Source organism: Podarcis pityusensis (genome assembly GCF_964106645.2).
Source record: "Podarcis pityusensis genome assembly, chromosome: 10".
Classification (NCBI taxonomy): Eukaryota; Metazoa; Chordata; class Lepidosauria; order Squamata; family Lacertidae; genus Podarcis; species Podarcis pityusensis.
The window spans coordinates 14,037,796-14,061,027 of NC_138035.1; the positions used below are offsets into that span (position 1 = coordinate 14,037,796).

Genomic DNA, 23,232 nt, shown 5'->3' on the forward strand with positions numbered 1-23,232 from the left:
ATGTGGTTCCCTGATCAGGGACCGAATAAGGAGGCTACTGGGTCCTCAATTTTATGTAGTCTGAGCTTTCTCAAAGGAAGAACAGGATATAAGCAAAATAAAAAGCAAATAGACCGGGGCAGAGCCCCAAGAACAACAGCATTTTTCTTCCAGCACAGTACCCAGCTGAACCTTTATTTTATGAAAAACAAGTCTCTAGTTTTCACGATCTCTACTTAATGCACCTTGTCTCCAAAATTTCAGGTCTCCAAGACTACGGGCCCAAACAGCAGGAGATCTGCGATCGGATCTCCCGACTTAAAAAATAACAACAAAACTTTAAAGTAGCCACTGGTGGGGGGGGGGGAGGGCGATGAGTGCTTAACTCTTTCTCCTACTCCATTCCCCTCCTTTAAATCTTCCAGCCTCTACTTTTAAGATTCTAATCCTTCTCCCCACCCAATTCCACCCTGCTGTTCTTAGCAGAGAATAGCAGCAGAGAATTTAAGCCAATAACATGGCTTAAAAAGGTGGGGAGCAATTTATATCGGAAAAATGGCATGGGAAAAAGGATTCAATATATGTTCCATCAGTGCTGCTCAGACCAGCTTGTGGATCCACTTTTGCAGGTGACATTAAAAATTAGGATATATGCCACCGTAGCTTAACGTGGCCACATTACCTACTTTACAGCAGAGGTTCAGTCCTTTGTTTCAAGGAGTTTCTCTATTTGATGGGCTGCCCAGTCCAAGTCTGGTTTACTGATACAAAGCCTCAGAAAGGGACACCAGGAGCCTTCGATTTCCCAATCCACGATTAGCATCCAAGCAGCAGACTGAGAAGGTAAACAGCTCATCTGGTCAAAGTCTTCATCACTACGTTGAAGCATACTATTTCCTATATAGTCTTCATGTATTCATGGACATGTGCACCACCCCAGGGGTGCCAACTTGAATAAAATATTTTTTGAGGGGGGGGGAGGTAAGCCCTGCCCCACAGAATCAATCACAAGACACAGTGCACACAAACCATTTGAATGGCAATACCCATCAACTTTTTAGGGGAGCCAGTCCCCTCAAATATTTTATTGGAGGGGCCAAAGGGACCTTTGCCCCTAGGAGCTGGCTCCTATACACCACCCTGAGTCTTACTGTATTAGGCAGTGTGTGTGTGTGTGTGTGTGTACAAATACACACACACGGTAGACCCAAGAATGAACATGAGTAAGTTGGGTCCATTAATTTCTGTTCTGAGTAAAGCTTAGCTGAATACCATACAAATGATTTTATTTGTGGACTTCAACATTGCGCTGATATGATTGTTCCATAAACACAAGAATTTCTGCTTGCCTCCCCCTGTACACTGTTCTGCGGCTTCTCCCAACCCTCCCTAGAGGATTTGGGGGAGACACGAGGGCACACAAGGGAAGAGAGTGCGAAAGCCCTATGGGGCTAGTGTGAATCCTTGTGTTGGCTCCTGCTAATGGACCAGGTTAGTTGAATCTGGCCCTAAATATTTAAGGGACAGTAATTTCTCAATTTGCATGGATCCATATCAGCGAGCAAATGCTAACTCAATATAAAACTGCACCCACTTTTGTACTTTTTTAATAATGATGATGATGGTGATGATGATGCAGAAATGGCCACCCAGTTGCAACCCCAAAATCTGTATTCGACAGGCAAAGATTGAAGCAGCTCTGGGTCAAAACAATGGCAGTTTTGTGCCGTGTGTATAAACCGTCAATCCTTTGTTTCTCCTTGTTGTGTCATTAAAGGAAGACAGTCCATCCTGATTTAAAGCTGTATATTCAGCTCAAATGGAAAAGTGTTAAAATCTCAGCATGTCCTTGGTCCATTAACTTCTATCCCGATTTAACACGCTCCACAGCGCTTGGGCAACAGACACCGCCATACAACCTATTCCTAAGCAAACAGCATTTTGTTTCCATAAACCATCTGGGGTGGTAAGGGCCACTTGCCTGGAGTAGCTTAATACACTTGGCCGTTTTAAAACAGAGAACTAAGAAACTTTTCTTCAGTCCAGGGGGAAAAAATGACTGTTTTTGGCGGGGGGGCGGGGAGGAGACCGCCATCGAAGGAGGAAGAGAATTTTGGCCAAGGTAGCTGTTTTCATTATTCAGCTGGAGAAAAGTCATTGGCTACCCAGGGTTTTATTAAAACACACGCGGACGCACACACCTATAGCCCCCCCCCCCAGATACCAACAAAAGTGATCCCATTCATAAACTTGGACAGTGGTTTCTTTCATATACTTAAAGCCTCTATCAGCCACTCAAACCGAGCACCAAGAAAATGGTTGGAATCTAGTTTGTATAAATTGTGAGACTATGTGTGCACATTGCAAAACAGGCTTCTTATATTCATAGAAGGTGCCTGAATCTTAGCCTTCAAGTACAAGCATTGAGCATTGAGCATTTGAAGGTGAATGATGAAGCTAGTCACAACTCTCCGAAAATATTCCACTAGTTTTCCCCAGATGTATAATTAAGGTGGGTGGAGAGGACCAACAATCACAAATAGTGAACTGTGCCTCATAAAAGAGCTAGTTCACACATTACATAGTCACAAGTCCAGGTTTGCCAGAGAGCGCATGTCACAGGGAGCCACAACCAAGGCCAGCTTAATGGGAAGCCTATGTACACTGCATGCGTTTTCAACCACCTACGTGTCACATTTGCACAATATGGTTTTAGCTGTACACTAGAAATACTGTAGGTGCACCTGTAAGATGTGCAATGTGCAGATGAGAAACATCCTTATTTTGTATTTGTGTGTATTTCTTTAATGCCAATTCTCCTTTGAGCATAAAAAATAATAATCTCATTCAGTCATATCACCATCAGAAAGTGAGAATTTCCTGAGTTACAGGCAATTTTGTTCTTGTCAGTTTTAGGTTTTTGTTGTTTTATTTTTAAAAATACAATGCAATAGACAGAGCAGGGCTATCATACAAGGTTAGTCCTCTAGAAGTTGTTGAACTGCAATTATCCTGAGCCATCATGGTGCCTATGAATGCAACACGTAATTTTTTTTTGCTTTGTCTTTTTCCTGTATAGGATGGCACCAAGGCCAGGGCTTGAGTATCCATGGGCATCCAGATGTAATTGGACTACAACTCCCATCACCCTTGTCCATTGTCCATGCTAGCTAGCGCTGATGGGAACTGGAGTCCAACATCACTGGAAGGACCACAGGTTCCCCATCCCTGACCTAGACGGAGACAGAGGCCAATTTGAGGAAATATTTGTACCTCTATCTTCAAAAGTCTCTCAAACTTGTGGGATCTGTGAGCTCAGTCCTTGCTATTTGTCTGGAGTGGTTCTACCAGAGGCCAAAGCAGCCCTCTCCACCTCAACCACACCGTCTTGCCACCCAACCAGCAACCCTCTCCATACGACAAGAGAATGCAGAATGAAACCCTCCCACGTCACACACTTAAGTCTTCAGCAACCCATTGCTCTCTAATGGCTGGTGGAAGTTGTAATCCGAAACATCTGGAGGGCACCAGAGTTGATGAAAACTGTTTTAAAAAGCTTTCCAAGCCACCACCTAGGATACTATTCCTAGAAAGGGAGGGTATAGTAAATGTTTTCAATCACTACAGCTATTGTTGACTTACGCCCCACTTATTTGCTATGGAGGAAGCGCAGCTGTGTCCCTAATGGGCTTACTCACAGGACTGTATCCTAAAAAGATACCAGCGGTCAAATTATGTACAACTGGGAGCAGAGAGAAGCTGCCCACTTTCCACCTTCTGTTCTGCCTCATTTAGTCCCTGTGTTTAGAAGGCTCCATGGGGGACCATGAGTTAGTTAAAATGGTGGGTTGGGTGGCTTGTGCATTTAATAAGGAACTCCTCCTCACTAAACTTCTGATTTTATATTTAATTTTCCTTAACTTCCAGAAATGGAGGTGAGTTTTTCATGTAATCCATTAGGAGATACCGTCGTACCTCGGCTCCCGAATGCCTTGGGAGTCGAATGTTCTGGCTCCTGAATGATCAAAAACCAGAAGTGAGTGTTTTCGAATGCTCTTTTGGAAGCCGAACGTCCAATGGGGCTTCCGTAGCTTCCGATTGGCTGCAGGAAGCTCCTGCAGAAGCTGTGCTTTGGAAGTCGGACGTTTCAGAAGTCGAATGGACTTCCAGAACGGATTCTGTTTGACTTCCGAGGTATGAGTGTACTTCCTTTGAACATGGGTGGGACACAGCTCACAGCCCATCAGAAGTTATTGGACTCCAATTCCACTAGCCATAGCTAAGGTGGCCAATAGTCCAACAAATCCCGAGGGCCACAGGTTTCCTACCCGTGGATTAATACTAGCTACTCAGCTGCCTGAGGTCCAAATGGGCTTGTCACATAGAATCATAGAGTCAGAAGGAAGTACAAGTGTCATCTAGTCCAACCTCCTACAATGCAGAATTTCTTTTGCCCAATATGGGGCTTGAACCCACGACCCTGAAATTGAGAGTCTTATGCTCTACCAACTGACCTATCTCTCTTTCTCATACTTAGATCATTGGCAGCAATGGAGGTTATACGTTCACCTCCATCAAGGCAGCAGCAATGGTGGGCAGGGGGAGTATCAGAAGCTGTAAATATCCACGAAGCTATCATTATTAATGATATTCCAGAGCCCCCTACTTTACATATTTAAGTAATTTAAGTATTATATTTCATCTTGCCAGAGCGAGACCTTTAGAGATTGTAATTGGACTACTGTAAGAAATCTGTAATTTGCAGTTCTTGGAAACTTAAAATGGGGAATATGGCAAAGGGCAGTCTAGAAGATAAAAGACATGGAACGGGATGCCCGGAGATGTGATTTTCATCATCAACTGTTCAACCTTTGAACAGTTTATTCCTCAGTTTCCCTTATGTAAACGTGCTTGCCTGTCTACCCCCTTTTTTTTAAGGTCTCAGACAAATAACTTGAGGCTCCAAAATATTCTGGGTTTACTGACTGGGGAAACATTTCTTGATAAATACAGTTTTCAGCTTGGTAGCCTCTTTAAAGAAAAAAATGAGGGGAGGCGAGTAAAAGAGTTTGAGCATTCAGAAATATTTAATTAACCCAGCATTTAACAGCAGACTGCCCACTTCCGATACCACTCATTTAGGCCAAATAATAATTAAAAGAACCTTAAATATCAGAGCCTCAACCCTAAAAGTTTCTCAATAATGATAATCACTGGCACAATAAAAGAAAGCCCAATTATGCAAGTAAGAGCCATAATAAAACATATAAGAACTGAGCTATGCCCTCTTTGTGGGAAATGCCACCGTCGGCCCGAATGCATTTTAATGCTGTACAAAATTATGTAATATGCTTGCAATTACATAATGCAAAAAGCAGAAAAAGAAAGGCGTAGAAACACTTGGGGCCAAATTGGAGTCATCTCTGTAGCTATATATAAACACACACACACCCCATTATGTGAATGACAGAGATATAGACAGAGACCCTGGCAAGATTCTGATCAAGGCCATGTGTGCAAGAGAGAGATCCGTATAGCCGCACAAATATACACGTATATGTGCAAACATGAATATATTATGTCTTCTAAGTTCACCTCAGCGCCTCGACTAGGGAAAGAAAATGGTAATATTTTAAAACTTAAATAGGTGTGAAGTGCCCCATATGGTCAAACAGGCTATCAACTGAGTGGGAAACAAATTAAATAAATAGTCACCGTGTTTAAAACATTTGCATCTCTCTCTCTCGCTTCGTGGCTATCTTTCTATTTTAATGCTTTTCTAAAATAAGCCAATTCACAGGCACATTGTAAGTTCAACGATCGAACCGACAAAACCAGGACCTAGTCGAAAGCATAAAAGTGGTATTGCTCCCCAAGTCCAGCCCCAAAAGGGGGTCTGGGAGGAAGCGTGTTTGTGGGAGGGAATGGAAACCTGGCAGGAAACTGTGTCCAGTTCAGTTCCTGGATGGGCACCAGTAATGTGCAGGACCAGCAATTCCCCCTTAACCCCACTTCTCTGAAGACGAGCAACTTGGCCCATCTTCCTGGGATGCAGATAAGGTGGTCATCACAGTAGGGGCCCAGAAGCAATTCTTTTTTAAAAAAATAATAATATTTTTTATTAGGGATTTCAATATAACAATTTATCAAAAATACATCATCCACATTCCCCCCCCCCATTTTCCCCCTCCCCCCGAAAAAAGAAAAAAAACCCTCCCCCACCTCAGCTCCTCTCTCTGGTTTCTCAGCACATGTTATTCTCTGCATGTTATAAAATTGTAAAGATCCTCAATTTATCTATCTGTATGTATAAAAAAATTATGAATGTTTATTCAAACCCTGCCAAAGAGTCCAGTTCATTTTGTTGTTTCTTTAAATATTTCGTAAAAGGTTCCCACTCTTCTTTAAAGTCACAGTCATCCTTGTCACGTAGTTTATGTGTCAATTTCACCAATTCCTCACAGTCCATCAATTTCTCTTGCCACAGTTCTTTAGTCAGGATTTCCTGGCCCAGAAGGCATTCTTGTCCTCTCCTGTGATTGACTGGGGGAGATGGAGGGTTTTTTCCACCTACTCCATCCTGCAGTGCTAGGTAGGTGCACTTAGCAGTGGAAGTGGGATAATTACGCTGATATTTGGTGACTTAGGGACACCCCTAAGAAATTCCTGCATGGTAGGCTTACCCTACCACAACGAGCTCAGGAGCCTGATAGAGGATTTGAATATTTCCCTTGGTCTTTTCCTTGCGCGGTTCATAAGTTCCTAGAGTTACAGTTAATAAAGTGGGCTTAGATAGATCCCATACCTTGCGTCTTGCCTCTTACATTCCAGCCTCCTAATGCAATTTACTCCTATCCACAGAAACAGCTAGAGTCTGGCAAAGGATCTAAGGATCAGAAAGCACTTGTTGAATTTACTGGTGGGTCAGAAATCAAGTTGGAATCTTCTGGCTGTGGACAGAAGGCTTCTCTTTAAAAAGGAACTAGGAACTCTCTATTCTAATTCCATCACACCCTATTTCTTTAAGATCACAAAGCAACTGGGAAACATTAAAAATTTTACTGACCACAAATGAAAGTAGGTAGATAGGTAGATTTGCAAAGCACCATTACACCCTTTCTGTCAAAGAGTGTCCAAACATTCTGACTCCATTCATCCCCATGCCCCTATTTTATAATCAAAGATCTGGAGATGATTCTGCTATCTAATCCACACACACACCCTTGTGTGATATTCTGCACATTAGCCCTTCTGGAGATTAACCTGTATTATCCACATTAAAGTGTGCCACAAGCAGACAGCAGAAGCTGGCAAAGATAGTTCTTGCTCTGATTCAGGTATTATTCATGCAGGGCTTGGGGTGAATATTATTCTTTAATTACTAAAGGTTTTTTGTTTTTTTTTAAGTAGCCCATCAATGCAACTAAAATCCACTATTATTCTACTCATTTTATAGTGGGGAAATTCTGACTGCAAGGATCACAACAGCCCTGCAGAATAGACCAGTATTGTTATGCCCTTATTGCTGTGTTAGGGGAGGTTGTCCTGAGAAACAGATTGATTGATTGAGTGATTGATTGATTGATTGATTGATTTTCTGCACTGCCCTTCACTCGAGGAACACAGGGTGGATGACAATATAGAAACACAAAAATACATAATCCATGTCCATTGATTGTTGAATTAGCCAAAGTCCTGGGAGAAGAGGAATGTTTTTGCCTGGTGAGTCGTGTATAACAGCTCATGCAGTGAGCTGTTGTTATTATTATTATTATTATTATTATTATTATTATTATTAGTGCAGTTGAGGGAGTTCAGTAGTAGAGCATCGGCTTTGCTTGCAGAATGTCGCACTTCAGTATCTCCAAGAAATGCTGGGAATGTCCCCTGCCAGAAACCCTAGAGAACTGCTTCCAGCCAGTGTCAACGGTGCTGTCCTGAGCTAGATAGACCAATGGTCTGATTCTGCATAAGGTAGCTTCTTAGGTTTCTAATTTGGTTGTAGCAGTGGTCTGACAGTGCAGAGGAAAGCCTTCTTGGGGGTAGGGGTAAGATTGCAACAGCAGACTGAAGTGGAAGTGTTAATCACCCCTTCCCCCAGTGATACCTCCATAACTAACTTTGCAAAATTTGCAACCAACGCTTGCATTTCCTTTTTTCTTTTAAAGCCACCCTGTGTATATCTTGAACCTCCATGCTGTACCCACATCTAGTCACTTTCTGTCGATGGCAGGTTTGGTTTCTCACCCACAAAGCACACCTCAAAGCTCAACGGAGGTCAGACTCTTTCTTACCCACAAATCAAGGACTCAGCTGCATGCAGAAGCCCCATGTGCCATCAACTTGCATCCAGTCTCACAAACAGTGCGTTTTTCATTCGCTCCAGCAAAGCATCACCAAGCCAGACCAAACTAACTCTTCAACTAAGCAGACTTGCACTCTAGCCTTGCTATGCCTAAAGTCAGCTTTCGTTCTGCCAGAGATATTCAGGCACGCGGCAGGTTACAACTATAGAGGTTGTGTATCGTGTGAATGCCTATTTTGAACTTTTGCTATTAACAACTGTATACCTTCAGGTATACAGGGCTAAGGCTGTTCAGGGCTTTAAAAGTCAGCAACCAATGCTTTGAATTGAGCTTGGAAATGTACTGGGAGCCAACGTAAGTTTTCCAGGACGGGTGTTATATGGTCCTGTGAAATTCGCACTTCTCCGAATTTTGCAGTGCAGTTCTCCCCCTGAGCAATGAGTACAAAAAAATGCATATATTAAAGTGTGCATGAAAATGCACATATTGGTGAAAATATTATAGACACACTTTATAAGATGTAATGTCCACAGTGAGGCTTACGTTCAGGGAAAGTGGGCATAGGGCTGCCACCTTTAAAATCTACAATTGCCTTAATTTTTATTTTGCCTTTGAAGGTTCAGATACATGTTACAAGTAGAATTATCTTAGAAAACTCAACCGTCTGTTTCCTTCCTTTAAACCAGCCCTGAAAGGAGTAACTTTGAGTGGGAAATCGGAATGCGTGTTGGGGGAGTGGGAGATTGCTTAACCTTATCCCAGCCCATCATACGACTTTCAAAATTAACAAATAGTTCGCATAATATGCAAACTAAGCTGAGAAAGTTTAGTAAAACCCATACCTAGGTGTAGGTGCTGACAAAAAGGTGGCTTGTTGTTGTTGTTTTGCAGTTGGAACAAAGAATTATGCAGAATCAGCCAGGAGTCTTCCCTGACCCTACCTGGAAATCTGTTTGGGGATGCCAGGGATTGAATTTACAACCTTTCGCATGCAAAGCATGTCCTCTACCAGTGAACCATAGCCCTTCCCCAGTGCTGTCATGCTGTGAACTGGGCTGTGGTGGTGTCCTCATATTCCCAACCAGCTTGCATGGAGGATGCTATTACAGCCTTCTTGCCCAAAACCTGAGCCTGAACACCTCCTCAAAGTACCATAATAGTTTTTTGAACAGATGTGGTACAATCTTAAGATTAAGGTTGTTGATGTGTTTAATTCAGTATGTTGTTTTTATTTTCTTCTTAAATCGCTGCCTTGGGAAGAGCTGGGGGATAGAAATGTACACTTGGTAGATCCCCGCTCATGAAACCCTAGCAAAGAATAGTTTTATTTCACTCTTCCCGTTGTTTCAGTCTAAGGAGCTAACCCACATACAAGAGGCAGAGGGGAGATATAAAATCTCTCTCAGAGAGAGAGAGAGAGAGAGAGAGGGAGGAAAGGTGGAGGCAGGGTTGTTAGTCAACTAGACAAAGGTGCAGCTTCAGATGAGGAGATTCCTTGATCCCAAAATATGATAGTCATTCAAACCTCAGGCATACCACCAAACATTCCCACTATGTTTCCAAACACAATTCAGAGTGTTGGTGCTGACCTTTAAAGCCATAAACAGCTTCTACCCTGTATACCTGAAAGAGCATCTCCACCCACATTGTTCAGCCTGGACACTGGGATGCAGCTCTAAGGGTCTTCTGGAGGTTCCCTCACTGCGAGAAGTGAGGTTACAGGGAACCAGGCAAAGGGCCTTCTCAGTGGTGGCACCTGCCCTGTGGAACGCCCTCCCACCAGATGTCAAGGAAATAAACAACTATCTGACTTTTAGAAGACATCCGAATGCAGCTCTGTATAGGGTAGTTTTTAATGTTTACTGTGGCTTTGTAATTTATTAGATGCCACCCAGAGTGGCTGGGGCAACCCAGTTAGATGAGAAGCATAACAACAACAACAACAACAACAACAACAACAACAACAATTCTTCCTTGATCTTGAACATAAATCCAGATTACCCAACCTATCACATCAAAATTCAAAGCTATAGCTCAGTGCTTGTGTGGATAGTTTGTATGCAGAAGGTCTCAGATTTGGTCCCTCAACATCCTCAGGTTAAAGAAGAGTAGGTCATGGGAGAGATCTCTGCCAGAGACTCCGGAAAGATGCTGTTAGTCAGAGTTGACCATACTGGGCTACAGGGACAAATAGTCTGACACTGGGGTGCTTGAGGAAATCCATCTTGGAGATTCCGATATGGCCTCACCACTCAGATTAATGGGCTGACTGGAACCCAGCTATCCTTTGGAGGAAGGACTTTGGGGGCACTGCAGTGGCACCTGGTGCCCATTGAAACTGGTAGGGTGGAAGGCAGGGAGACCAACAGTAGGTGGAGCCAAAGCCAACTAATTCTACTTTTGTCCCCTCCCTGCTCAGTTCTACAGAGAGGTGGCACTGAGACTTAGGGAGGAGGAAACTAACAGGCAGGACTATCCCATGGACTGCCCCCAATTTATATTTTATTAAATTCTTTTAAAAAATCACATATACACTTCAATACATAATGAATTGTTCTTTTGTTTTATTGACTTGACACCTCATTTTCCATGGTGGTATTTTTTAAATGATTTCTCCCCCTTGCTGCACCTTATCTTCTCTCTGATATCAAAACAACAGCACAATACGATAATCTTTCATTCCTTCTGTTGCCCGTAGTTCAAATCCTGCTTGAAAATTTATCATACTACAATATTTATTTAAATAACCTTCTTTAAAGAAGGCTCTGAGTTCAATCCCCAGCAAATCTGGTAAGGCTGGAGGGACTCCTGCCCGAAACCTTGGAGAGCCCCTGCCAGTCAGTGTAGGCAGTATTGAGCTATATGGACCAGTGCTCTGACTTAGTATAAGGCAGCGTCTTTTGTACGCGTTCCAACAGATTTTGTACTTCTCTGAATGAAACTTATCCATCCATTGCAGGGAGTTGGACTTGACGACCCTTGTTGTCTCTTACCAGCTCTACAATTTTATGATTCAATGAAACTCTGGCTATCTTTGACGTCTCAGAGTAGAAAGGATGAAACTATTATGAAACAGTTAAATAAGCAATGCACTTCAGCTTAACACTATTAGGGACTGACACGGAAACACGCAACCCATTTATTGTACACCGGATTGCCGGCATGAAGTTAGCAACTTTCTGAAAGCAGCGCTTCTACTTGCCACTGACAATTAGCCCCAATTTGCCAGTGGCCACATTATCGTTGCCCTATGGGGCGCGAGACCCTTTTTGCCGCTCATAACAGCAGGACGGTACACAGCCTCTTTATCTTTTCCCTATCGACCAAGAAATTGACATTTGCAACCACACTAGGTGCTAGATTGGTTACCGGGAGAAAAGAACAATATCGCATATTCTACTTTACAAGTGGAAATTTAACACTTTGCCGAGGATACAAAATGTTCAACAAGTATATTTAGGCGGAGGGAAGGCTGGGGGAATTTGGTTCAGTTCACGTTTTAACACGAACCTGCCTAATTAGCACTTCTTAATATAAAATATGAAACACAGCCGTCCTTCTCAATTTGCCCTTCCCGGAATTTTCTGATGCAGTTCTCCAAAAAATAAAATAAAATGCATGCGTTTGAGGAAAGTGCATGTAAAAAAAGCATATACTAGTTAAGTAACATAAAATGCATTATTTTGGGGGAAATTGCTTGCAAAAAAATGCATTTATTAGGACAAAAAAAAATGCACAAAAATGGTGGTGAATTTTCCTCAGTTCTTTAAATTTTAAAAAATTGCAGACTGATGAACCAGTAGGGTAAATTGGGGCAGGAGGAAAAGAAACTGAAAGAAAACAAAAATGACAGAGTTGCCCCTACCTAAGCAGAGATAATGATCCTGGGGCCTAGAAAATCCTATTAAAGCCAAGTTATGTCAAACAGCTTGGACAAAATCCCATTGAAATCAACAGCTTGAAATTGTCATCAGCTCACATCTTACAGTGAGATTATCTTGCTTTTTTTATTATCTTGCACTATTAATGTGCAAAATGGTTTGCAGTAAGAACATAAGAGCCCTGCTGGATCAGGCCCCGGGTCGATTTAGTCCAGCATTTCTGTTGCCAGAGGTGGCTATCCAGATCTTCTGCAATGCCCACAGAGCATGACGCCAGCAGGAATTCCCTGTCATGTTAACATAGAATCTGATAGTCAGAGATCCCGTTAAGCACTCATGGCGGGAGGGGGGGACCCTTATTCATAGATGTATATATATCATCCATGAATCTTGTCTGGTCTCTTTTTAAAGCAATCTAAGCTAATGGTCATCACCGAGTCTGATGAAAACATTCTGCAAGTATCTTCCTTGTTTCCTACATGAAATGGTTTGATTTGAATCTCTTGGAGTTTCACATTCTGGTTGTTGTTTTTTCCAGTTCTCCAAATGCTGGGAAGCAGTTTTTGACAGGAGTACACATTTAAATATATATATTTAAAGCAAACACGCATCTAAATATGTTTGAGGGGAAACGCACATGCAGAGACGTTTTAAGAGGATTTTTATATATGCAAAAAACAACAACAACAACCCACAGATTAATATGGAAACAAGAACAGAATTATGGGCAAAAAGCTGTGAAACTGAAATGGATTGGAACTATCCTGATTCACTCACCCATCTTTAGCAATGTGCCTTTCTCACTTGAGAATGTGATAGGGCATTTTGGTCAAAGGCCAACAAATGAGTCTTTGGACTTGAACCAATCTCACAATTCTAAGGCAAACATTCTGCTCACTATACTAAAATGGTTCTGAAGTACACCCACTCATTAGAACTGTGGATCAGGCTGTCATCTAAATGCACACAGAAGCTTTACTACCCCCAGACAAACAAAATAGCCCCTGAGCTATTATTATCATTAGTAGTAATATTTATTAAAATTGCATACCACCCTATACCCATATAGCTCAGGGTGGTTCACAACATAAAATCACAATATAAAAAAGAGAAAAGAGGAAATGAAACCGAAACAACAACAACCCAAAAATCCCCCCTTAAATGTCCTGAGGAACATCATCAAGCCCTATTTAGTGCTGCAACCTGTTTTCCATAGCGACCAATGAGATGTATATGAAAAACCCAGAAGTGGGACATGAATTATGGTCCTACTCAATATGAGGCAAGCATCATTCTGTTAAGGACTGTGCAAGATTTCAGAATTAGAAGATTTCTGTCAAAGAAAGGATGGATCTTTTAGTGCGTTTGCATCAACACAATCCAGGTTAAAAGAAGGGATGTAATACAGATCCGCAACAAAACTTAAATGTAAAGCAATGTAGCATTTCACAACACCACAAAGAGTGAAAAATCACTTTTTAAAACAACAACAACAACGCAAGGACACCAATGACACATTGATGTATCTCGTGAAATTTAATATAAAGTATCCCTTTAACAGAAGAATGGTGGTTGTATAAAGATTTGATGCTTGTGGTGGAGGGAGAAAAAACAGGATTAAAAAAAGCAAGGAGTATTTCATCAAGTTTGTTATAATTATCAACAGTATCAACACCTGTCATCTTTAGTTCTGTGAAAACGAACCTGATCCTCTGAAAGAATAATTTCACCAAATGGCTCGGACAAAATGATGAGCAGAACACATGGGTGTTGAGAGCCAAACTAAGACGACGACATTTGTGGAAATATGCTACTATTATTCTGGCAAAAGGACTATTACCTCTAGACATCCTGTGCATACAGTTGCTTCGTGGCATATAACCAGGGTGCAATATGGCTGGAATTGGGGAATGATTCGACAACGCTGTATTCTAAATACATTTTTTTGGCTGCTACAGAGGCATGTGCCCCACTCCACATCTTGGTATACTGGGTCGCAACAATTTTTTCCCTAATGGGAATTCATAAATTCGAGGTAGCACTTTGAGGTATGTGTGTCAGTATAATTGAGGAAATCCTGGGTCCAAGGCTGTCGCTTAATCCTTTCACCTTCCTCTTAAGAGACGTCATCCTTTAAGCAAAACATATCCTAAGGTACAGCATTTATTGTGACTGTAACGGCAAGGATAGTGCCTGTCAGACGACGGATATCAGAAAGTTTCCTAGTTACAGAAGAGCGGTCCTGGAACAACGTGGAATGTTAAAAAAAAAAAGCTGATATAACATTTATTTATATTTGAGATGCCAGTTAATTTTTTTAAAAGGTCAGTGGAGACCTTTAACAAACTACCTCCAAGAGCAATGCAGACCTTTGCTACACAGTTTATCCCAAGTGAAAAACAAATCTAGATATATTTCTGAACATGGTTTAAACGGAGATTATTAATGTGACTCGCACTGATGTGATTTGCTAGCACCCAGGGAATGATCCAGCCAAGTCCCATCGATTTCAACTTGAGGGAAGAGGGATTTTTTTAAAAAAGAGAGAGGATGTGCTTAATTCACCCATTGAAATCAACTGGGCTTTGAAGTGTTTCATTTTGGCTGCATTCCGCCCCTAATATCAGGCATTGCAAGTGTTTTATAAAATACGTTTTCCGTTATATTTTTGGAGCCAGCCTTTGGTACGTAATAATTTGTGATGATCATGTCGGAATGCATTTTTAAAATAGAACGGGGTCGAAGCAAACAAGATGGTCTTCTTCCACGCAGGTTTTGCACCCGCGGCCTGCTTCTGTGGCCCTGCCAGCACAGACCACTCAGGGCACTACTGCAGCTACACAGATCTATCGGACCGGGATGCCAGCAATTTCTCCCCCTTGAGCAGGTGCAATGCCGATTTCCAAGGTGTAAAATTACCAGCCTCTGCTAATGCGGCAATGCCTTGCGTGTTTATAATTATTATACCCACTCCAATAAATGAGTTAACAAGAACGGTGGCCAAAGGACATGGTAGCCAGAAATGTCAAGCACACTAGAAAAACAAACAAACAGACAAAAACTGTCAACAAGTTTCACGACCAAATCCCAACAGATTAAGCTCTGATGTTTGTGGCAGTAGTGGGAGCTGGGTTCACTTCTTCACGTCTTAATCTTCTGCTCCCCCCCCACTGGAGAAACAACACTCCCATATAATTTCCCTGTTTTAACACCACGATTCCTTGCTTTATGGACTTTCAGCACGTCCTTTGCAAAAGAAAAACTCGGCCGTTGACGTCTAGGAAACTGGGTCTTCCCTCCTGTCGGCTCCTCTGCGAACAAGTCTATTGTGCAATAAAGATACGCTGGTTTGAGCAAAACTTTTCAGCTGCAAAAGCTTATCCACCTACCAAAGGTCAGGCGTAAGAGGGCTGCCGAGGAGAGATGGCTATTCTCAGGAAGGTAAGGTACGGTATCTGCTCACAAATAACCCCCTAGTGGTTGTCTTGGATTAGACAGTGCACGATATCCAGAGCAGAAGGGAGCCAGACAAAACGGATTTTGGAAAAGGCAGTTTCGAAGGAGGGATAATAATAAATAATAATAATAATAATAATAATAAAGTGAGAGAGAGACAAAAATTGAATTCAATCCTGAACTGATATCCTGCCTTTAGGAAGCAAATATCTCACTAGAAGGGCTGGTATCCAGTATCAGGCATTATATTTAAAATATCTAGCAGAAGTTCACAAAAACAAAAAGCACACCGTTCAGTCTATTCCTTTGCTGCAGCTTGGTCCACAACCCACTTTATTTGGAGTGTTAGCAAAGCAGCTAATTTAGCCCATGTTAATTAAAGAGTACATTTGCAGACAGAAGGAAAGGGGGGGGGGGAGAGGATGAGTTTAACCAAGCTCCTCATCCCAATAATTGCTCCAAGCTGATTTCATTTACCATCGCTCTAAGATTATTATTATTTAAATACATGCCAATTCATCCCTATTCTGAATGTTGGAAATACAGAAGCATTTCCAAATGATATAAAACATTTTTGGGGTGTTTCAAGTATGTTTTCCCTGCCCCAAGATTCTGCTCCCCCCCCCCAACAAAATTATTGGCAAGAGCAGAGAAACAAGTCCAAACTATTTGAGAAGATTCTCCTAAAATTATCGCGTTATCAAAGCGTACAGTGTGTCAAGTGTTACCTGGATTTGGAGTAGGGATTCCTTCTGAGCTTTACAATTATGATGACATTATTGCCCAAGAAATCGTAGTGTATTTGTGTGTGTCAGTAACACTGACGCTACTTAACTAAATGGTAGGTGAAGATATTTGCTTTGCAATAAGATTTAAAACAACTAATGTGATGAATTGCCCAAAGTGATATTGTTCTGTCATTTGTTCACTTTATCATCTGTTTGAGATACACACACACCCCTATGCACACTTGCCAGCTAAATAAATGCAGCCTGATCCAAAGCAAAATATAGATTTCCGAAGGAGCCAAGAGAAACTTATTCAATCCCTATCAAAAAGCACCATGGCTAAAACAACAAGACAGGTTGTCACATTTTTAATAAGGCTCCGACACAGATATTGCTGCTAGTTAGAAGCTCTCTAAGACGCTGTAATGCTTAATGTCTCTGGACAAGAGGGAAAAGAAGAAACAAGGTTTTTTGGGGGGGGGGGTGGGCTCTTCAAAGTAGCAGGCACACACACACACTGTCCTCACAAGCAAACATTTTAAAGTCGCATGGCTTGATTGCAGGACAGCAGGAGGGGGCAGCAGACTGGCCACCCACCCCTCTCCCTGTCACTTCTCAGATTAACCCCTCCAGTGCCAATGGCAAACCAGCCGGCCCGAAATCTGGCCAACTTAAATCCTGCGTTTGGCTCGAGCCAGAAGCTCAAGGCTCCTTCCGTGGAATTAGTCACTTCTCCGCTCCCTCAGAAAATAGCGTCCAGCCCTGCCTCACCATTCTAGTAGTAGAGAGAGGTATGAATCTATTGAATTGTTCGTTGAAATCTACAGGCTACAAACTAAAGGCAGCAGCAGCAGCAGCAACAACAACAACAACCCTCAGATAAGTTATAGCCAGCATGTTTCCTAGAGATCTAAAGAAAAAAAAGAAGAGGAGAAACCACCCAAGTGTGCAAAATCACTTCGAAAATAAGTGCCAAAAGAACACACTGAAAACACATTATTCCTTCTGCTTTCATGCAGAGAGACGTCAGCGGGCCAGATTTTGTTTGGACAAAATGGATGTTTGTGGTTATTCCCAGGCCATGGGTACAAATCAGGGAAATACATGGAGAGGTGGGAACATGGAGATGAAATGACACCATGTGCCAAGTACCAGTACCACCACACAGTTTGGTTTCTGAAGGGGAGCAAGTGGGGGGGGGGAGCCCTGTCCTACATTCACTCTGGAAGGGCATTGTGGAATACCATTCTGACCCATCCCAGTGACGGAAGGCTGTCAGTTTTTCCACTTTCGGAAAAAACAAAACCAAAACAGGAGGCAAGCGTGGGGCAGTGCATCCCTTCTGGGAAACTTTAGCTAAGACAAAAACTGCCATATAGGCAGGGAAAGGATTTGTCATTTAGTGGCACCGAAGGAACACTAAAACAAATTCATCAAGGGACAAAGATGACAAGAAAAACACAATTCACAAATATATTACTGCCCCATAGACTACTTAAAAAAACAAAACACCACCTTGAACTTTCCTTGTCAGCTGCTGATTTAGGATCACCCGTAATTATTATTATTTTTTTAGAGCAAGTGAGCCAATAAATATTCTGCATGAAGCATCCCTTCCTTTCCTCCCTCCCCTGTTTTTTATCAAGAGCACAACCCATCCTTCACTTTGAAGACTCGTGGGTCCATGTGCCCATCTCTGTCTTCCGATGCCTATTCTTTGGGTCTACAGAGAAATCATGACAACGTGCACCAGTTACTTTAGGTTTGAAAAAAGCATCCCACACACCACAAACGTTGTCAAGCAGTCCCTTTTGTTTTTCCACTGACAAGGTTTTTATGAAGACATTCAGCATTTATGCCAGGCGTTTCTGAGCTCTTAATTGTTCTTGTAAAATTTCACAGCAACGTCCCTAATGCTGAAGTTACAGGTCCCTCCCATCAATTGCTTGAGTAAGGCAGAACTTCACCTTGACTTGCCTTTTTGTAGCTAACATAGGCTGTGTCTCTATTTTGAAAAAAGCAAGAAAATTAAATCTTGGTGGTGTATATTTTATTTATTTAACGCACACCCTAGAATAAAATTGGGCAGTCACATAGTACCTCATCAAAACCCACCACTCAATAATTCCAGAGAAACAGAAAGCTTGTTCTAGTTGGAACCTCTCAGAACCTTTTGCACTCGACATTTCAGCTGTCTGGAGTGCCTTTCAAAGTTTTGGTAGAACCCCTTCTCAATTTAAAAACAACATGAACAACAAAAGGGACGAACTGTCTCTCTGTGTGCATGCTAAACCTGCCCTGAGTTTGGATCAGCAAACAGCTAATTCACCAATGAGGATAATATGGTCACAGATTCATCCCAGTCTTTCTCGAGGATGCAATAGACACTTTTCTTTCTAGGCTTCTGTGTTACCAAAGTTAAGGGCAAGGGAAGGGGGAGGAAGCAAGCAAAGCAAAAGAGAAACTGGATCAACTCCCTTTCCATGAGAGACAACTGCCTCCCCACAAGATGTAAAGTGAAGTTATGGAAGTTTCAGAATAAATCAATGTGCTAGAAAGGCGAAAACTTGGCGACTGAGAAACTGGACTACCACCCAAAATGCCTGGATCATAAAATCAATGTCTCCTTGTAGCCCATCCCACGGCCTGTGCAGAATGGGCCTTGTAAGCATTAATAACAATGTAGTTCGGGTCTGACAGGTGAGAACACTGATTTCAGCAAAATGCACAAACAACATTAGGCTCCGAGAGGGCCGGGGTGTGTGTGTGTGTGGAGGATGGAGAGATTGCAAGAACATCCTCTATCTACGCAACCCGAGTCTTCATGTGAATTGTGCATGTTGTGTTGTGAATAACTTCCACAACCTGTACAGATCTCCATGTGTGTGTAACTACAGTCAAACACAGAGAATGTAAACAAATGGTAATGATTAACAGAGATATTGGTTTGTATTACCAGCTAAAACCACAGATGGAAAATGGTAAATAAAAAGAATTGTATGGCAAGGTTTCATTCTCGTCCTCCCCCCCCCTCCATTTAACTATTTCTGTCTATATACCTTGATAGCTACATGTCTGTTAAGGCTAATAACATATGGATTATTTAACCAGTACTGCTCCCGCCTTCAAACAAGCAAGCAAACAAAAATAAGAGTAAAACTCTGAACACACACCTCATCAGGGAGATGAAAAAGAAAGAGGGCAATCAACTCAAAAGTTGAGTTTCAAAATGAAAATGAAAGCGAGCTCTTTAAAGCAGGACATAGGAAGAGAGAACACACCGTTTATATCCCTGCCTTCTGCACCTATTCAGCTCAGAGGAAAAGTTACACAGAGATAGCAAAACAAAACAAAAACACTTTATAAATTTGTAAGCATGTTGCTATGGACATGCCATGCAGAATAGCTTCAAACCTCTTGAGTTCTTCCCCTCCCCGGGGAAAAAAAGAAACCAGTTTTTGCCAAGTTAACCTAGGATTTTTACTAAGATAAACAGTTAAGTTCTCGCAGGTATGTCCGTATCACAATATTATGAAATGGGGGAGGGGGGAAAATGTCAGCGATTTTAAACAAAGGAGAGAAATTAATTGGATCAAATAAAACCTTGGAAGGCATTCAGAAGTGCCAGCCCAAAGTGTTTTCTGTCAAGGGTTAGAGTTACGAAATACAGTAGTTTTCAGAACAACCACCACCCCCCTTACTGATTTCAGTTGCTTTATACTGGTATATAAAGCTATATAGGTGCACACACATCGGTGTACACACAGATATGCATACGTGTATCTGTACACATACACCCCTAGCTAGTTTGTTCTCTGGCAATCTAATATTCTTTGCACTCTATACTTGCAACTTCTCTGCCCTCTTAAGATGTTTGACGGATATTTTCCTCCCTGTGCCTTTTACTATCAAATTCAGCAATCTGAAAGCTGAACAGCTTGGCTTACCATATTTTTTTACCAGCTGGTCTATCACCTAGCTTGCATTACATAGTCAGATGCAACCAAATGTTTATGCAGAATGTAGCTTTCATGAACCGTGGGGAGGGGAAGCTGGGAAACGTGCGCTCTGACAATTTAAAGCCTTTTCATTTTTCTTTATAAAGACCCACTTAGAAATGCAAAGGCTTTGAGTCCCTTCTCATAGCCAAACATGGGCTATTTACAAGCTTAAAATACAGGGGGGAAAGTGGGATGGGGATGCAGTCAGAGTGGGAGGATCTTTGTTCTTCCCGAAGTACAGTGTACAAGTGGTTGAGAGTAATCTTCAAACACAGCCAAAGTCAAGATTTATGTGAACTGAACAATCTATGGGAGGAGAAGGAGACTTGGGATCTAGACCCCATGAACAGCTAGGATCTGAAGGACTTCTAAACTTTGGCAAGTGGGTGGTAGAAGTACAGGGGAAGAGGATGGCAAGGCAAACAGGTCATAAATCAAAAGAGCAGGTTTTGACACGCAGTCAAAAAGAGGTACTGATAAATTCAGAATGAACTGTTCCACTCCACTCTCTCGGCTGCCCAAACCCACTTTCTGAGTTTTAGTTTATTATTTTGCTTGCTCAAGCTTGGGATGATGTTAACTTGCCTCCAAATAGTCACTCCTGTTAGATCACCCACCACTACCAACGGGAGGGGAGGGGAGTCATGTGCTTCCTAGAAACTTTTTTTTTTTTTATGGAAGGATCAAATTGAAAGTTTAAAGCCTCGCCAGTTCTTCCATTCATTCCAGGAAGCGCTCTCTCCAAAAAGGCAAGGAAGATTTAATTTCCCTCCCTTCCCTTTTAAATAAAGACCAAAAAAATGTCTTCTAAGACATTGTTGCTTCTCATTATCTAGCAGATTAATTCAGAAGAGGGAGCCGGGAGCGGCTGGGTTGGCGGGGGGAGAACAGAAAGAGGGGCGGCGGCGGAGCAAAAGACAGAGATATACAGTCATGATGATGTTCATTCAAATCTCTAGCAGGGAGTTAAACAAAATCCGAAAGGCATCGCTGTCGAAGTAGGTTACAGGACTTTGGGTGATCCCTTTCAATCTAGTTCAGGAGATGGAAATGGTGCGCGGTTGGAGAAGAGAGAGAGAGAGAGGAAAAAAATAGCAAACAGCAAACATAGATCAGGAGTAATCTGACATTACTGCATGCTGAGAGGGAGATAAAGTGCATGGTTGTTTGTTTGTTTTACTACTCCGGATTTTTCTTTTTAAATATATATATATACATATATATTATTGACGCGCATACAGGGAAAGTTGCACTTTAACAACATTGGAAAGATCTCAAATCATCCTCATAATATTTAAACGCGCGCACGCACACACACCCCAGCAGCGAATGCATGCAAAGCAGATATATTATAAATATATACAGACACACACACTGATCTCCTGGACTCACCTTTCAAACTCCTGGGGTAAATCGGGGTCAGTGAGCATGCTGAAGGGGGAAATAAAAAAGCACAATTTTTTTTCTCCTTTGTCACAGTAGCCAGCTATGATCGCCTCCAACTGAACCTGTCAAGTGAATCCAAACCTCCTAAACCGATTGATTTTTCTCTCTCGCTCTCTCTCTCTCTCCCCTCTCTCTCGCTCTCTCTCTCTCGCTCTCCCTCTGTGAGCTAGGGACTCCTTGACCAGTCTCTTAAAGGGGTAGCGCACTTTAGCTGAAGGAGACAGCGTCGAGCAAGCTCCCCCCACCGCCGCGCCACATGGCTGGGGTCTGACAAGCAGGCAGCAGCCTCCGCCAACCTCAGGGGTGCCTGTCCGCTTTTGCCTTTATTGCCCCTCTCCTTGTCACAGCCCCCCGCCCCCCACCCCTTGCAAAGTCAGCTCCTTTCATCCTCTCCTCTTCTCCAATAGCCACACACACACACACACACACACACGCAACCACTACTTGTTTGTGACACACACACACACACGCACGCACATCTGAAAGCTTCATTCAGGATCGTGCCAATTTCAAAACCAAAAATTTGTGCTCGCAAAATAAAATAGCAATCGCCACCTCCAGTCTCGATTTCCCCAATGTGCTCAGGACGGGGAGGGGGGGCGGTGATACTGGGAATAGGGAGGTGTGGAATATGCACATTTGCAACACTTATTCTAGCAGAAATGCAGTTATAAATAGAAACGCACGTGTCACACACACACACAAACACACATCCTAAGCAATTTCCCCGTCTAGGATCTTCCCCTAGTGTGGCCAAATTATGTTTTCCCTATCTTGATATGGACGGACACACACTTTTGATATCCCAACATCTAATTCCGTCACTAAAGATCATTTCCCCCTCCCCATTCGCTTAATCTTTTAAGAGGGGAGAAATCAGTTGCAAAAGTCCCTCTCGCTGTTTCTCTTTCCCTGTGAGCATCTCTGTTGCACAACAACGCACGCACAACACAACCACATACTGAATGAGTCCTTAGCAAATTTCTGCTAGTCGGAGGGAGAGGATCAGTACCTGAATAGCATGTAGAAATTTTTTATATTCAATATGTGTCTTAATTTATAGGTCTACGTAGCTGTTAGCACAGGCAGGCAGTGAACATGTGAGTGTGCGTTTGCATTATTATTATTATTATTATTATTATTATTATTATTAATCTCTGCCAGATTCTGTTGACCAGAATTATCTAATAGGCAAGCCTGACACCCATCACTCTGCCCTTTGTAGAGAGAAAGATCTGCCAAGGGGAGGGAGGCAAGCTAGGGGGGAGATCAGTGGCCAAAAAGAAACTTAAACAAGGGCTGCTGGCTTAATACAGAAAAGCACTTAGCAACTCATTGAGAGGAGTTAGAAGAAAGGGAGGGAGGAAAGGAGAAAGAGAGGGAGAAAGGGGAAGAAAAAAAACCTCTGAACACCTAAGGACAATCTTCAATATTT

The 23,232-nt window shown here is 42.3% G+C and overlaps 1 protein-coding gene across 6 annotated transcripts in view; it reads right to left on the reverse strand.

Annotated features, from left to right (window-relative positions):
• SOX5 (SRY-box transcription factor 5) overlaps window positions 1-23,232 on the reverse strand; it is a 764,489-nt gene that overhangs the window by 368,147 nt on the left and 373,110 nt on the right. For 2 of the 6 annotated variants that reach the window (XM_081022785.1, XM_081022781.1), the window contains exon 1: window positions 21,744-22,070. The exons of 1 other annotated variant lie outside the window; for it this stretch is intronic. In XM_081022785.1, the coding sequence (XP_080878911.1) occupies window positions 21,744-21,781 (38 nt within the window). In that variant the 5' untranslated portion in view covers window positions 21,782-22,070. Of the gene's footprint in view, window positions 1-21,743; window positions 22,072-23,232 lie in introns of those variants that run through there. 3 more of the 6 variants (XM_081022784.1, XM_081022782.1, XM_081022786.1) reach the window with 3 other exon arrangements.